The sequence below is a fragment of the Trichechus manatus genome, unplaced genomic scaffold (assembly GCF_000243295.1).
Source record: "Trichechus manatus latirostris isolate Lorelei unplaced genomic scaffold, TriManLat1.0 scaffold00030, whole genome shotgun sequence".
Taxonomy (NCBI): Eukaryota; Metazoa; Chordata; class Mammalia; order Sirenia; family Trichechidae; genus Trichechus; species Trichechus manatus.
Window position 1 is genome coordinate 3,187,539 of NW_004443966.1, and position 13,059 is coordinate 3,200,597.

Sequence of the window (13,059 nt, forward strand, 5' to 3'; positions counted from 1 at the left end):
GATCGGTTGATTTTGTGTGGACGGTTTGTTACAAAGTCCTGATCGGTTGATTTTGTGTGGACGGTTGGTTACAAACTCCTGATTGGTTGATTTTGTGTGGACGGTTTGTTACAAAGTCCTGATCGGTTGATTTTGTGTGGACGGTTTGTTACAAAGTCCTGATCGGTTAATTTTGTGTGGACGGTTTGTTACAAAGCCCCGATTGGTTGATTTTGTGTGGATGGTTTGTTACAGACTCCTGATTGGTTGATTTTGTGTGGATGTTTTGTTACAGGCTTGTGATGGCTACTGGTACCGAATCCAGCTGCCAAAGTGCAGGGTTTAAATGTGTGAGCTCTTTAGGGGCAGAAAGAGAGAAGCGTTTATACCATACAGAGACACAATTCTGCATCTTCGTGTCACGTATGCTTCCAGCAGAACATCTTTGTCATTTTTTGGTCAAACAAGGAAGTTTCCCACAAATGGAAGCAGTTCACCAGCTGTGACTCTGCAGCTAATATTTAATTCAGCGTATAGAACAGACAGATGACGGCCTCAAGGCCTAAAATCTTACTGTAATCCCCCCCCACCCCCCACCCCTCGGATTTCTGTCCTTGCCTTGGAAGTTACCCCTGACACGTTGTTTTTGTTGAGGCCTGTTTTCCCAGCTGTGTCGAGACGGTGAGAATGCTTCATGCCGCTTGTAGCCATGCTAACCACTGGCAGTAGGATCTGCCACGGATTTGGAATGGGTCCTGACAGCCTCGCCATCTCTCTCTGAAGTCTCTGGTCTCAAAAGTTGTTGCTGTTGCTAGCTGCTGTCCAGTTGGCTGTCGGGTCAGTGACCCCATGAACGATGGAACGGAAGGCTGCCCGGTCCTGTGCCCTCCGAATGCCATGAAAAGCCCATGGTCGCTGTAAAATAAACACAGTTTTCTCTGCTGTTTGGGAACCAGATAATCAGATCCTTCAGTTCAATAACTCTGCGTGCCTCTCTTCCCCAAGCTGGCTTTCAAAAGGGAGCTTAATCCTTGGATGAAGAAGAAAGAGTATGTGGAATTTTTGGTTTTTCCATGCAAGCGTTTTACAATTCACAGCCTTCGTGCCTTTAGCAGTCTGTTGCATCTTCGTAGTAGCTGCAGACCACAGTGAATTTTTGTCTAATTTATTGTGACTTGGTCGAAAAGTGGTGGAGGGTCCATAAAGAAGCCAGTCTTGGTTTGCTTGGCCCCTAGCACTTGGTTTAGGACTGGCTGCTTCCTAGGACTGCTTGTAATGCATCCACGGCGGTGGTGTCTGTGATTCCCTTTAGAGGTTGCTTCTGCAGATGGGAAGGTAAAGAAACCTTTTCTGGAGAAGCCACAATTGTTCCATTCAGGGATTGATACTGTTATGTATTCTGATTCCCACTACCTTCCACCCTGCTGGGTTTTTGTAAATTGAGACAGCAGAGGGCAAGAGTTGTCGTCCATTTATTGCGTGGCCAGGGCTGTGAGAAGACCAGCTTCTTCCTGATCAAGCCACCTGTTCCTTTGAGCCCACAGGATCATCTGCACATGATTATTGTTCATTATGGTCTGATCTGGGTCTTACTCGGCCACACAGTAAAAGACTCTGCATCCACTGACAGATAAGGGTCCCCAAACTCAGGGACACCATACATTGTGTCTTGAATTCTCTGAGATGGTACATTTCCTCTAAAAGTTTTGTCCTGTTATCAATCTGTGAACTTGTATCACTGGTCTTGGAAATACAGTCACTGTAGCTACAGAGCATCTCACGCTAACATTGCCCACATGAGGGGTTAAAGGAAATGACAAAGTTGCCAAGTTTGTCTCTTCCCATTTGAATTTGGGGCATGTTTTCGCAGCAATGACTTACTGAAACATTTTTCTTGAATACTTGAAGAGGCAGAACATTGTTCTAAAACAGTGTTTCTCAAACTTTAGGGTACATTAGAATTATCTGGGTAACTTTTAACTGTTAAGACTATGAGTCCATGGGAAGGGGCTACGTTTGCATTTTAAGGAAGGGCTATTTAAATAAGGGCCACCCACACCCCCTTAGTGGTTCTGACGTAAGAAGTTTTCAGACCACTTTTGGGGATAGGTATTAATTTTCAACCACCGAGTGTTTTGTCATATGCCCAGTAGTGAACCTGGGCTTGCAACATGCCCAGATAGAAAATCTACCCCTTGCTTTGATAGATCCTACTACCTTGAAATAGAAGCAAGCATACAAGAAATGTTTAAAAAATTAATTTAGCAAGACTATTCTTTGAGGCAGGGTGTGTGTGTGTGTGTGTGTGTGTGTGTGTGTGTGTGTGTTGGGGGGATGGGGTGTTGGCCAGAGCAGTGAGTCTGTGGGGTCCCCAGCGCACAGTAGAGCCAGGCGGAAGCCCAGCCTGAGCAAAGCGTGAAGCAGAAATTCACAAACCATATGGAGGTTGAATGGAGCCGACACTGGCTTGTCTGCTGACCTGGAACCCTGGGATTGGGATCCGAGAGGAGAAAGAGGCTGGTGGATGCACAGGGCTGGGGTTGAGTTGGATCCTGCAGATTCTATAGTAATTTATTGTTTTTTAAGAATTTACATGTTTGAGTTATGTGTTCCTGGGAGTTTTCTCCCATACAACAGATCCACGGTAACAAGTCCTTCTCCTTACCCCGTGTGTTCCCCTTTCCCCCAAAACCAAAAGACCAAAACCCATTGCCGTTGAGTCAGTTCCAACTCCTAGTGACCCTACAGGCCAGGGTAGGATCGCCCCATAGGATTTCCAAGGCTGTAATCTTTACAGAAGCAGACTGCCACATCTTTCTCCCTTGGAGTGGCTGGTATATTAAAACTACCAACATTTTGGTTAGCAGCCGAGCACTTAACCACTGTGCCACCAGCACTCCTCTTTCCCCCAACACCACTAAATAAACCACCAACAGAAATCCCAGGGGTTGGCCCTGCCTGTGGAGTGTGGCCAGCCGTGGCTGTGGTGGGACAGCCTCTGCTAACTGCACCTCTGGTTACCTTCCTTTTGCCACCTTCTTTCCCCTAACCACTTTTGTTGACCTTGGTTCCCTGTGGCAACTAACTTCAGCAGCCTGGCAGTGTTGGCTGCTTCTCAAAGCACAGCCAGGCCTTCAGAGCAGAGGCCAGAAGACCTCCACTGGAGGTTTCCTGACCCTAGGTCCCGTGGATGGTGGAGCAGAGCTGTTTCTGTGCAAACAAGGGTTGTCTCGGGTCACTGGGGGATGTTTTCAAGACGCCTGAGTTACCACAGGTGGCAGCAAAAGGGTTAAGCGCTGTATGAATATGAGTCATTGTTTTTATGCAGCCTCTTCAGAGAGACAGGATCAGGTAGACTCTGTGCAGTAACTGTACTAACCCACATTCAGCCCTCAACCCCCTGATAACGTTTTCTAGATGATCCAGTCTGTGGGTTACACTCCCCTGCTCTGAGCTGCATCCCTTCTTGATATCCTCATACCAATGGCCCTAACACTTAGCTGTTCTTAAGAAGCCGCCTTCCTAAGCTATTTTAAGATTTTGTTTTTGAATTGCATAGTGTTTACATGACAGACTTCTGTCTGTGTAGCTTTGGGAGATGAGATATTCAAGGGAGATCAGGGACGACACCTCACCCGAGGTGGTTAAGTTGTGGGGTGAGTACTGGTGTCTCTGGTGCTGGTTCACCAAGTCACCATCCCTGTGCACTGTTTCCGACTAGTGTTTCTTCCCGTTAATACCATCTTCTGTTCATCAAGCTCATCCGCGTTTGCAGCTTCCCACGTTCCTTTGCCTCTGCAGCTGAGTCCAGCCCACGGGTTCTGTTGATTACAGCTCCCTCCCCACAAGTGGACTCTCGGCCTGTGGGACATTATTCTCCTCCCTTATAGATTCATTTTTGGCCATTTTAAGAACCATTTGCCCAGCAGGGTAAATTCTAGAATATGAGTGCAGTGCTGCATATCATAGGGGATAGATTGCCAGGTAGAGCTAAACCTGTTCCTGTTGCGTGGACTCTGGTGACCCCGTGTGTGTCAGAGTAGAACTGTGCTCTGTAGGGTTTTCAGTGGCTGATTTTTTGGAAGTAGATGGCCAGGCCTTTTTCCAAGGCATCTATGGATAGACTTGAACCTTCAACCTTTTGGTTAGCAGCCAAGAACATTAATCATTTGCACTACCCGGGGACCCTTACCTTAGTTTTTGAGCACAAACATTCAGATTTTCAGCCACTCTCCTGAACTGCCACCACCAGCAGCCCTGGCCCTTGTCTGTATGTCTGCAATCAGCCTTTGTCTTCCCCTCCATTTCTGTGTATGTTTCAGCTAAGCCAACTTTCCATTCCCGTCCGTGAATTTCAGAGCCAACAACGTCCTTGTGTCTCTGGGATGGCCCAATTTTGATCCTTTCCCCTGTCACTGATGTAGCAGTTTTTGTTGCTTTGTGGTGTGGTGTGACATTCCCTCTGCCACCTGTCCCGGGGCTGACCTGGTAGATAGGTGAAAGCACTGTCCTTTCCCTGCCACCTGCAGAGAAATCTGAGTCGGGCCACTCAGGAGCAGAAGCAGTTGTCTGAGAAGCTAAAAGATGAGACTGAGCAGAAGGAGCAATTAAGGAGGCTGAAGAACGAAATGGAGAACGAGCGGTGGCACCTCGACAAGACCATCGAGAAACTCCAGAAGGAGGTGAGGGAGGGCAACGAGGGAGAGGGTGCAGGCTATAACCCTTTGTTGGGACCTAGCCCCCTCTGAGGGTCTGATGAGAGCTTAGAAGTGTGCAGTTATGTCAATGCGATACTAGGTACGTGTCAGGGATTTGCAGATCACCTGAAACAGCTCTCAGGACTTGTTGAGAATCCTAGGTCCAGAGAGCTTGGCCGGAAGAAGTGGATGCTAATGCCCTCTGGATTCTGGGCCCAGCTCCTTTAAAAAATCACTTGAAGCCATATGGCCTGTAAGTGCAGACTTAACACGTTTCTCAAATCAGAATCTAAGTATTGGTTGCTTGGTTAGGAGTCAGCACCTGTCTTTCTTGCCCAGGAAGGTAAAGGACAGTCTCAAAGCTCAGTAGCTGCTGCCCCTCTGCTCGTGTCTACCCTCAAATACCTACAAGGGGAAAGGCACGAGGTCGATGGGCTCCTTGCCTCCTAGAAGCTGACAATGGTGGCTGCCATTTTTAGACACCTGTGCTGTGTGCCAGTCATTTTACTAGCTATGCTGCATCTAACTAGAATTCTGTCTATACCTCTGGATTGTTTTAATTCTGACAACAACCGTACAAGGTAGGTGTGATGATTTCAGTCTTTCCAACGAGGATGTCACTGAGGCGCAGAGAGATTAAGTACATGCCCCAGTCACATGGCTGGTAGGCAGAAAAGCAAGGATGCAAACCCAGGACCGCGTGCTCGTTCACCCCCGATGCTGCTCCCAAGTCAGACGTGATCACACGTAGGCACCCCCCGCCCAGAGGCCTTGTAAAGTCTTATCAAAGGCCGTAGAAGATGGGAAGAGGAGGAGATGTATTCTGTGTTTACGTGGCCCCCAAACCTAGCTCCCTGCCCCAGATGGAGCTTGTTACGGTAGGCTCACACCTGTACCACTTCTTCCAGATGGCTGACATTGTCGAGGCATCCCGCACATCAACACTGCAGCTCCAGAACCAGCTGGATGAGTACAAGGAGAAAAATCGCAGGGAGCTTGCAGAAGTGCAGAGGCAGCTGAAGGAGAAAACCCTAGAGGCAGAGAAGTCCCGTCTGACAGCCATGAAAGTTCAGGATGAGGTAATGCCTGGCCGGATAAGTACCTGTGTCTACTGCTTATTCCAAGTATCCTTTGAGATTGCTTTGAAACTTTTCTTTGAGAGACTTGGGGGTAGCTTCCAAGATAGCTTTTGTGCTTAATTCTTCCCTCTTCACACTTGGGATGGTTCTGTGGGGAAGAAGGTGTTCTAAGCCCCAGAGGACCAGTGAACACAGAGGTGAAGTTGACACAACATTAAATTGACCATTTTCTTGATTAGTCCAGAATTTCCTGCTTAAAATGTTTAGCTACCGTTTATAGAGCACCAGCTGTGTGCCTAGCTGTGTCTAAAAGATTTATAGGCATTAATGCTTTAATTTAATTTTAGAACAGGAATTGTAGTAACCAACTGTTTTTTGCCATTCGTTTTTGATAAGAGAGACTTTTATCGGCTTGGGGAGTGGTGGCCAAGAATGTCATAACAATAATGGAGACAAAAATAACTCATCAAGAGTTTATGAGTACAAAGCAAAGACACAAGGGAAAGATTAGTCCAGAGGACTAAGGGACCACAACTACCGCAGCCTCCACCAGACTGAGTCCAGCACAACTAGATGCTGCCCGGCTACCACCACTGACGGCTCTGACCGGGATCACAACAGAGGGTCCTGGACAGAGCTGGAGGAAAATGTAGAAAAAATTCTAACAAAAAAAAGACCTGACTTACTGGCCTGACAGAGACTGGAGAAACCCCGAGAGTATGGCCCCCAGACGTTCTTTTAGCTCAGTAATGAAGTCACTCCTGAGGTTCACCACCCAGCCAAAGATCAGACAGCCCCATAAAACAAAATGAGACTAATGGGGCACAACAGTCCAGGGGCAAGGACTAGAAGGCAGGAGGGCACAGGAAAGCTGGTGATAGGGAACCCAAGGTCGAGAAGGGAGAGCGTTGACATGTCATGGGGTTGTTAACCAATGTCATAAAACAATATGTGTACTAACTGTTTAATGAGAAGCTAGTTTGTTCTGTAAATCTTCATCTAAAGTACAATTAAAAAAAAAAAAGAATTTACAAGTACTAAAATTATGTAAGCGTATTCTTGGTTTTATATTTAAGAATAATAGAGCAAAGTAACCCCAATGCTTAAAAAAAAAACAAACAAACTCAGTTGCCATCGAGTCACCTCAGACTCTTGGTGAACCCATGTGTGTCTGAGTAGAACTGCGCTCCATAAGGTTTTCAATGGCTGATTTTTTGGAGTAGATCGCCAGGCCTTCCTTCCAAGATGCCTATGGGTGGACTCGAACCTCTAAGCTTTTGGTTAGTATCTGAGCATGTAAACTGTTTGTACCACCCAGGGACAACCCAAATGTTGGAACCCTTAAGTCTTGACCCCTTGAGAAACTGAGAAAAATGAAGGGAACTTTTTGATGGTTTTAATGAAAAACTGAAGGCTCTAAAATGCAGATACTGTGTACATTGATTTCCAGCTGTGCCTCTTACTAGCCAGGTGACCTTGAGCATGTTACTCCAGTTTTGTGAGCATCCATTTCCACTTCTTTAAAAATATACAAATTGTGAATGATTTAACAAATGAGATAACATGTGAGACTCTTTAGCAGAGGGTCTGCACATCTTGGGCACTTAATGTTAGCTTCCCGTCCTCACTTCTAAGGCGTTTATCTCTGTATAAATATTTTCATGCAAACAGCACCAAGACCACTAAGATTCCACAGGAAAACAACTTTTTCTTTACCAAACAAACTTTTTATGTCTTTTATGATCAAAGAGAAGTCACCCATGAGTCTGTGCTAAAACTGTCTGAAAGAACAATGGATATTTATTGCAGACTTTTGGAACGCTTCTGAAAGGACCTTGATAGCAGATCCCCGCTGACTGGAGGTCACAGGTCACAGGGTACAGGATTCAAAGTAGCAACTGGAATTAGCACACTCACATCACAGTTACCCTTAGCATTTAAAAAAAAAAAAAATCTTTTTTATTTCTATAGCAAAGGTGTGGAGGAATTCATATATTTGCCAGAACACCAGTAAGCACTTGGTCTTCTGTTTTGATTTAAAAAAAAATACAGTGTCACAGTGAACCCTGCAAAGTACTTCCCATTGCCTTTCGTATAACGCTATTATCGTAGAATCTCCCGGTTGGAAGGAACCGTAGAGAAGGTCCAGTTAGATGAGTAAACTGAGGCTCCGAGAGGTTGTTTAAGGCCCGACGGAGCACACTGTTGCTTATCAAAGAGCAGTAATTCAGAAAAGGATCCTCTGCAGTGCTAGCAAAGTTGGCTGTTCCCCAGTTTTCTCAGTGGCATAACCTGTGAGAGACCCTTCTCTGAACAGCGGAAATGAACACGTCATCACTGAAGGGAAGCTAGTCGGATACCACCCTTGACCAGGCTGCTCAGGTCATGGGGTTGTTTATAGCAGCAGTGAATTAACAAGCCAAGGTCATTCTGGATCTTTGAAAAATTTAAACTCAACTCTGTTCACCACCCGTGTTTTGGTGGAGCTGAGTCAAAGATCTTAGTGAAAAAAAAAAAAAAACAACTATAAGGGGTCCATCCTAAGTCCTCTAAGTAGTGTTTTGATTTGAAAGAAATAGACATTTTAAAGTTTTCCTGCTGGTCTTCCTAAACTGATCTAACCTATTGGGTCTCCAAAGTAAAACTATCTCTGAGGCGTCCAACTTTTCTGTGAAAATCACTCCATAAGGGTGATGTCTAAATGGAAACTCACATATACTCCCTGAAGGGAGTAATCCCCGCTATTCCTAAAACCGTACTTTCATCCGTTACGTTTGACCATCTCCGGGAGGGTAGGAAGACGGCCTTGGGCGTCACTGTTTGAGTTCTCACAGATGTTCGGGGAATACCCACCGTGTGCCTGAGGCGGCTGGGCTCCTTGGCAGAATCCGGAGAAGTGGACCAAGCTCTTTTGTCTGAGGCACTTTCTTCAAAGCTGTTAGTTCAGTGCCACCTTGTGGATGAAAACAACATTTTCGATTGTGACAGCGGTAACATTATTTTCTTCTACAGAGCAGTGGTTTTCACCTAATGTACATAGATTATTTGTTTTTGTGCCTGCGGGTTGCTTTCGGGCTCATTAATTTAGTTTTTCTTTTCCCTAAATATCGAACCTCTCTGTAGGTGATGCTGGGACGGGGGGCAATAAATTACACTCTGGGAAGCCCTTATCTGGTTCATTGGCTTTCAAGAGTTTAACCATCGACCATAGTAAGAAGCACATATTGCGCTGTGACTCAGGAATATGTAAATCCATACAAATATGTACAAAAGTTTCACAAAGCAATATTGGCTTATATTCTTGTTTTTTTTTTTTCTGTTCTATTTAATTAAAACAATTCTGGTCAACAGCTATTAAACAGAATTTACAACCCAATGGGTTGTGACTTGCAGTTGGACAACACTGATCTAGTCTAACCCCTTCTTTCTACAGAAGAGGAAACTGAGGCCCAGTGGGAGGTGGGACTTGCTCGGGGTCTTCTGATCTCCAGTATGGGCAGGGGACCGGCCACTTGATCTTCTCTTCAGGGTCAGCCTGTGCCCTGTCTGTTGGGATCTTACCTCAGAAAACCACTCCAACTCCTCATTCCAGATGTGTCTGATGGAGGAAGAGTTACGGGACTACCAGAGGTCTCAGGATGAAGCTCTTACGAAAAGGCAGCTTCTGGAGCAGACACTGAAGGACCTGGAGTATGAGCTAGAGGCCAAGAGTCACCTCAAAGATGACCGCAGCAGACTCGTCAAACAGATGGAGGTTTGTGGGCCCAATAAGCGAGAACAGGGGGGTCTTCGGAGAACGAGTCAGGGACGTGAGCGGGCAGCCTCTCCGCTTGTACTTCTGCCTTTGGGAAGTCTTCAGTTTTTATTCTCTTGAACAACCAGGTGTTAGTATTATCATTTCTTGATTTGGGGAAGAAACCGGTAGATCACAGACTCATTGGACATCAGAGCCAGAAGGAGTGGTGGAAATAATTTAGTCCCATGTCTTCATTTGCTTGAGGAGGAAGCAGAACTGAGTCCCAGAGAGGTTTGGTGACTTTACGTGAGGGCACATGGATAACTCATGTTCTGTTTGTTGCTTTGGGGGTGCTTCCAGCAACAAAGGGAACAAATCTGCAGCATATCTGTTGTTGTCATTGCTGACTGCCATCAAGTCAGCCCTTTCTCGTGGCGACCCATGCACAGCGGAACAAAACCCTGCCCGGTCCTGCATCGTCCCCATCACTGACTGTTCATTGGACCATTGTGATCCCTAGGGTTTTCATTGGCTGATTTTCAGAAGTAGATTGCCAGGCCTTTCTTCCTAGGCTGTCTTAGTCTAGAAGCTTCACTGAAACCTGTTCAGCATCCTAGCAATGCATAAGCCTCCACTGACAGACAGGTGGTGTCTGTGCATGAGGTGTACTGGCCGGGAGCCAAACCTGGGTGTCCACATGGAAGGTGGGCATCCTCCCGCTGAACCACCACCGCCCCACTGCAGAGCTAGAGGCGGCAAAGCCATGCCTTGGGCCCGAACTGCCTGACTCCTGAGACAGTCAGTGCTCACCTGCCATGCCACGTACGCCAGTCTGTCTTCCTGTTTCTGGCCCCTTTTTTCCTCAGAGATTATGTCTCTTTGGCAAAGCTAGTGGCAAACTATGGCTCAGTTTAGTTTGTATGCAGAGTACAATGCTCAGTGCAGTCACTGGGCGGGAGTGATCTGTTGACAAGATGGAAACACAACACAGTAGGAAAATGTTTATGAAGTAATGGAATCTAAGTATCAACAGTCCGCTGATATGGCAGGAAGAACCTTAGAATCAGTCCACCTGAGCTTTTAAAAAAGAAGAATCCTCAAGAAGTAAACCATCACAACACCAGAAACACCTGTGTACACACACACACACACACACACACACACACACACACACGCGTGCGCACACTCCCCCACATGCATACATACCACACACACACATACACCACATATGTGCACACACACACCTACATACACACACACACAATTTTGAGAGAGAGACCTGAAAAATAACTCTTCCACCTACCAGAGAAGTGAAAATTGTCAAGGTTTTGATGAAAGATGGTGCTCAAGGCCAAGGAGAGATGGCTTGAATGTGAAGTCGGTGAATTCCTGATTCAGCTTTGCAAATAAACAGCAATGACTTTTTTAAACCTCTAGGGCACTTAGTTGCAGTTTATATCTAGGGAGTGATGTTTCAACCATTAAAGATTTTATTAGATGGACCCCTTTTAGAGGCTAGAATAACCTGGTTACAGTTTTCTTATTCCTTTGTAGGATTGCTACGCATTTTGCAATCTCATCTGATCTCTTTGGGAGAGGTAATATTAGGGCACGCCAAGGTCAACCCAGTTAAGTAGAAACCGATTATTCTAGGGCCCAGACACCCTGGTAAAAGCAGGCTACAGCCTCTTCAGGCAGTGGAGTTAAGAACCCCTGGTGTAAACCCCTGTCCTGATCATGCCTGAACACTCCTGCTGTATTCTGTATGGTACGGAACGAGCCCTGGGAGGAGGTGCTGCTAGCTCAAGACTGGGTTGCCAGGCTATCACCTTCTGGAACACTCTGAATGAAAAGAGCATTTCCTTTTGCTGACTTAAGATCTAATCACAGTGGCATGGTTAAGCTTCATTTGCTCCTGTACAATATTTTAGGCATTTCTCCATTAATGACAAAAATGAGTAGATCTCCAGGCCCCACCCCTGTGAAGCACACTTGAGAGGTGTTTCTTCCCCTAAGCGGAGTGGGCAGGACTGCTGTGCTGTGGCTGTGTCTTGCCTGTTCCTTCATTAGCACGTAACAGACTAATTTCTGATGGGTACTCTCTGTAAGCTCAAAAACTCAGGTGGCTGTTGTATGTAAATGTGACATTTGTGGAGCCTTGGTGACGTTTGACTGTGGTGAAGCCAGCCTTGGATGGATCAGGACCACTGAACAAACAGGAGGCTTGGTGCAGGACCAGCCCTATTCTCACTTGATCTTTGGGACGCTTGGCTCCTGGGAGGGAGCTTTCCAGCTTCCCCGTAGTTTTCTAGCTCTGGTGGGGAAGACTGTTCTCAGACACTTAGTCATTCACATGAGCTCTGTGAGTTTTATTTTTGGTGCTTACAGAGATCCTTAGCTTGTCAGTCATGTTTGGCCATCGCAGGGACGATATTCCAATACAAGTGCTACAGAATCACGTTTAAAAACGCACAATGCAGGTTGCTTTCTAGAGCTTGTGGCTCTGAGTTCACCCAGACCCGGGACAAGTAGCCTGGTGACTGCAGAGGAGGTACGTGCACCGACCCCACAACCTAGCAGTTCTGGGTGGGGTTGTTTGTGGCAGAACCTCTTTCTTCATGCACAAAGCTGCTTTGAAACGTGTACTCCGTCACACTCAATGATGTTAAGTTAGGAGCCAGCAAGGAAGATGCAAATTATAATTTCTCCCACGATGACTGGCTTAGCTATGGTAAAGGGGCCCTGGTGGCACAATGGTCAAACGCTCGGCTGCTCACCGAAGGTTTGTGGTTCAAACCCATCAGCCACTCCACGGGAGAAAAGACCTGGCGATCTCCTTCTGTAAGGATTACCACCTAGGAAACCCTTTGGGGCAGTTCCAGTCTGTCCTGTGGGGTCGCTATGAGTCGGAATTGACTCATGGCATATAACAGCATTGGTATATTAACATAGTGCAGGTTTGGGGCTGTGCAGTGTGGGGTGGACGGGGTTCCCCGGAGGAAAGAGGCAGGTGCAAATGACTGTTAGAGACTTCATGGCCACGAGATTCTTGGAGACCCTGAGCCGGAGGGAGGTGAGACGTTTTCCGGAGTGTGGAGCGTTTAGAGAAGTGTGCCTTGGATGATGTCTCCGCCCCCACGTGGTCTTGTAACAGGTAGCTGGCTTAGGTAATCTGTTTACAGTTGTAGATTCATAGTGGGGAGAAAGACTTGAAGGAAATACGCGAAAATATCTTCAGTGTTTATGTTAGCGTTTGGGGTAATATTTTTTCACCTATTATGTATTTTCTAAATTTTCTGTAATATGTGCTGTTATATTTTATAGTATCTAAAAAGCGGTAAAGTATATAGTTTTTAAAATACCCGCCTTGGGTAGTATAAGAAATAGACACATCCTCTTCCTAGGCCCTAATAACACGAAGCTCCCTTTTGCTCTTGGAGTTTTCTTTGCATAGGTCAGTCCTTCCTCTTAATCTGGGTCATGCGGGTTTCACGGGCTGTGTTTGTGACTGGGTCATGCGGGTTTCACGGGCTGTGTTTGTGACTGGGTCATGCGGGTTTCACGGGCT

The 13,059-nt window shown here is 46.3% G+C and overlaps 1 protein-coding gene across 3 annotated transcripts in view; it reads left to right on the plus strand.

Moving 5' to 3' along the window:
* Positions 1 to 13,059, plus strand: part of CGNL1 (cingulin like 1) — a 180,538-nt gene that overhangs the window by 146,731 nt on the left and 20,748 nt on the right. For all 3 annotated transcript variants that reach the window (XM_023729667.1, XM_023729668.1, XM_023729669.1), the window contains 3 exons: positions 4,509 to 4,661; positions 5,585 to 5,755; positions 9,348 to 9,509. In XM_023729667.1, coding sequence (XP_023585435.1) covers positions 4,509 to 4,661; positions 5,585 to 5,755; positions 9,348 to 9,509 — 486 coding nt within the window. The remainder of the gene's footprint in view (positions 1 to 4,508; positions 4,662 to 5,584; positions 5,756 to 9,347; positions 9,510 to 13,059) is intronic.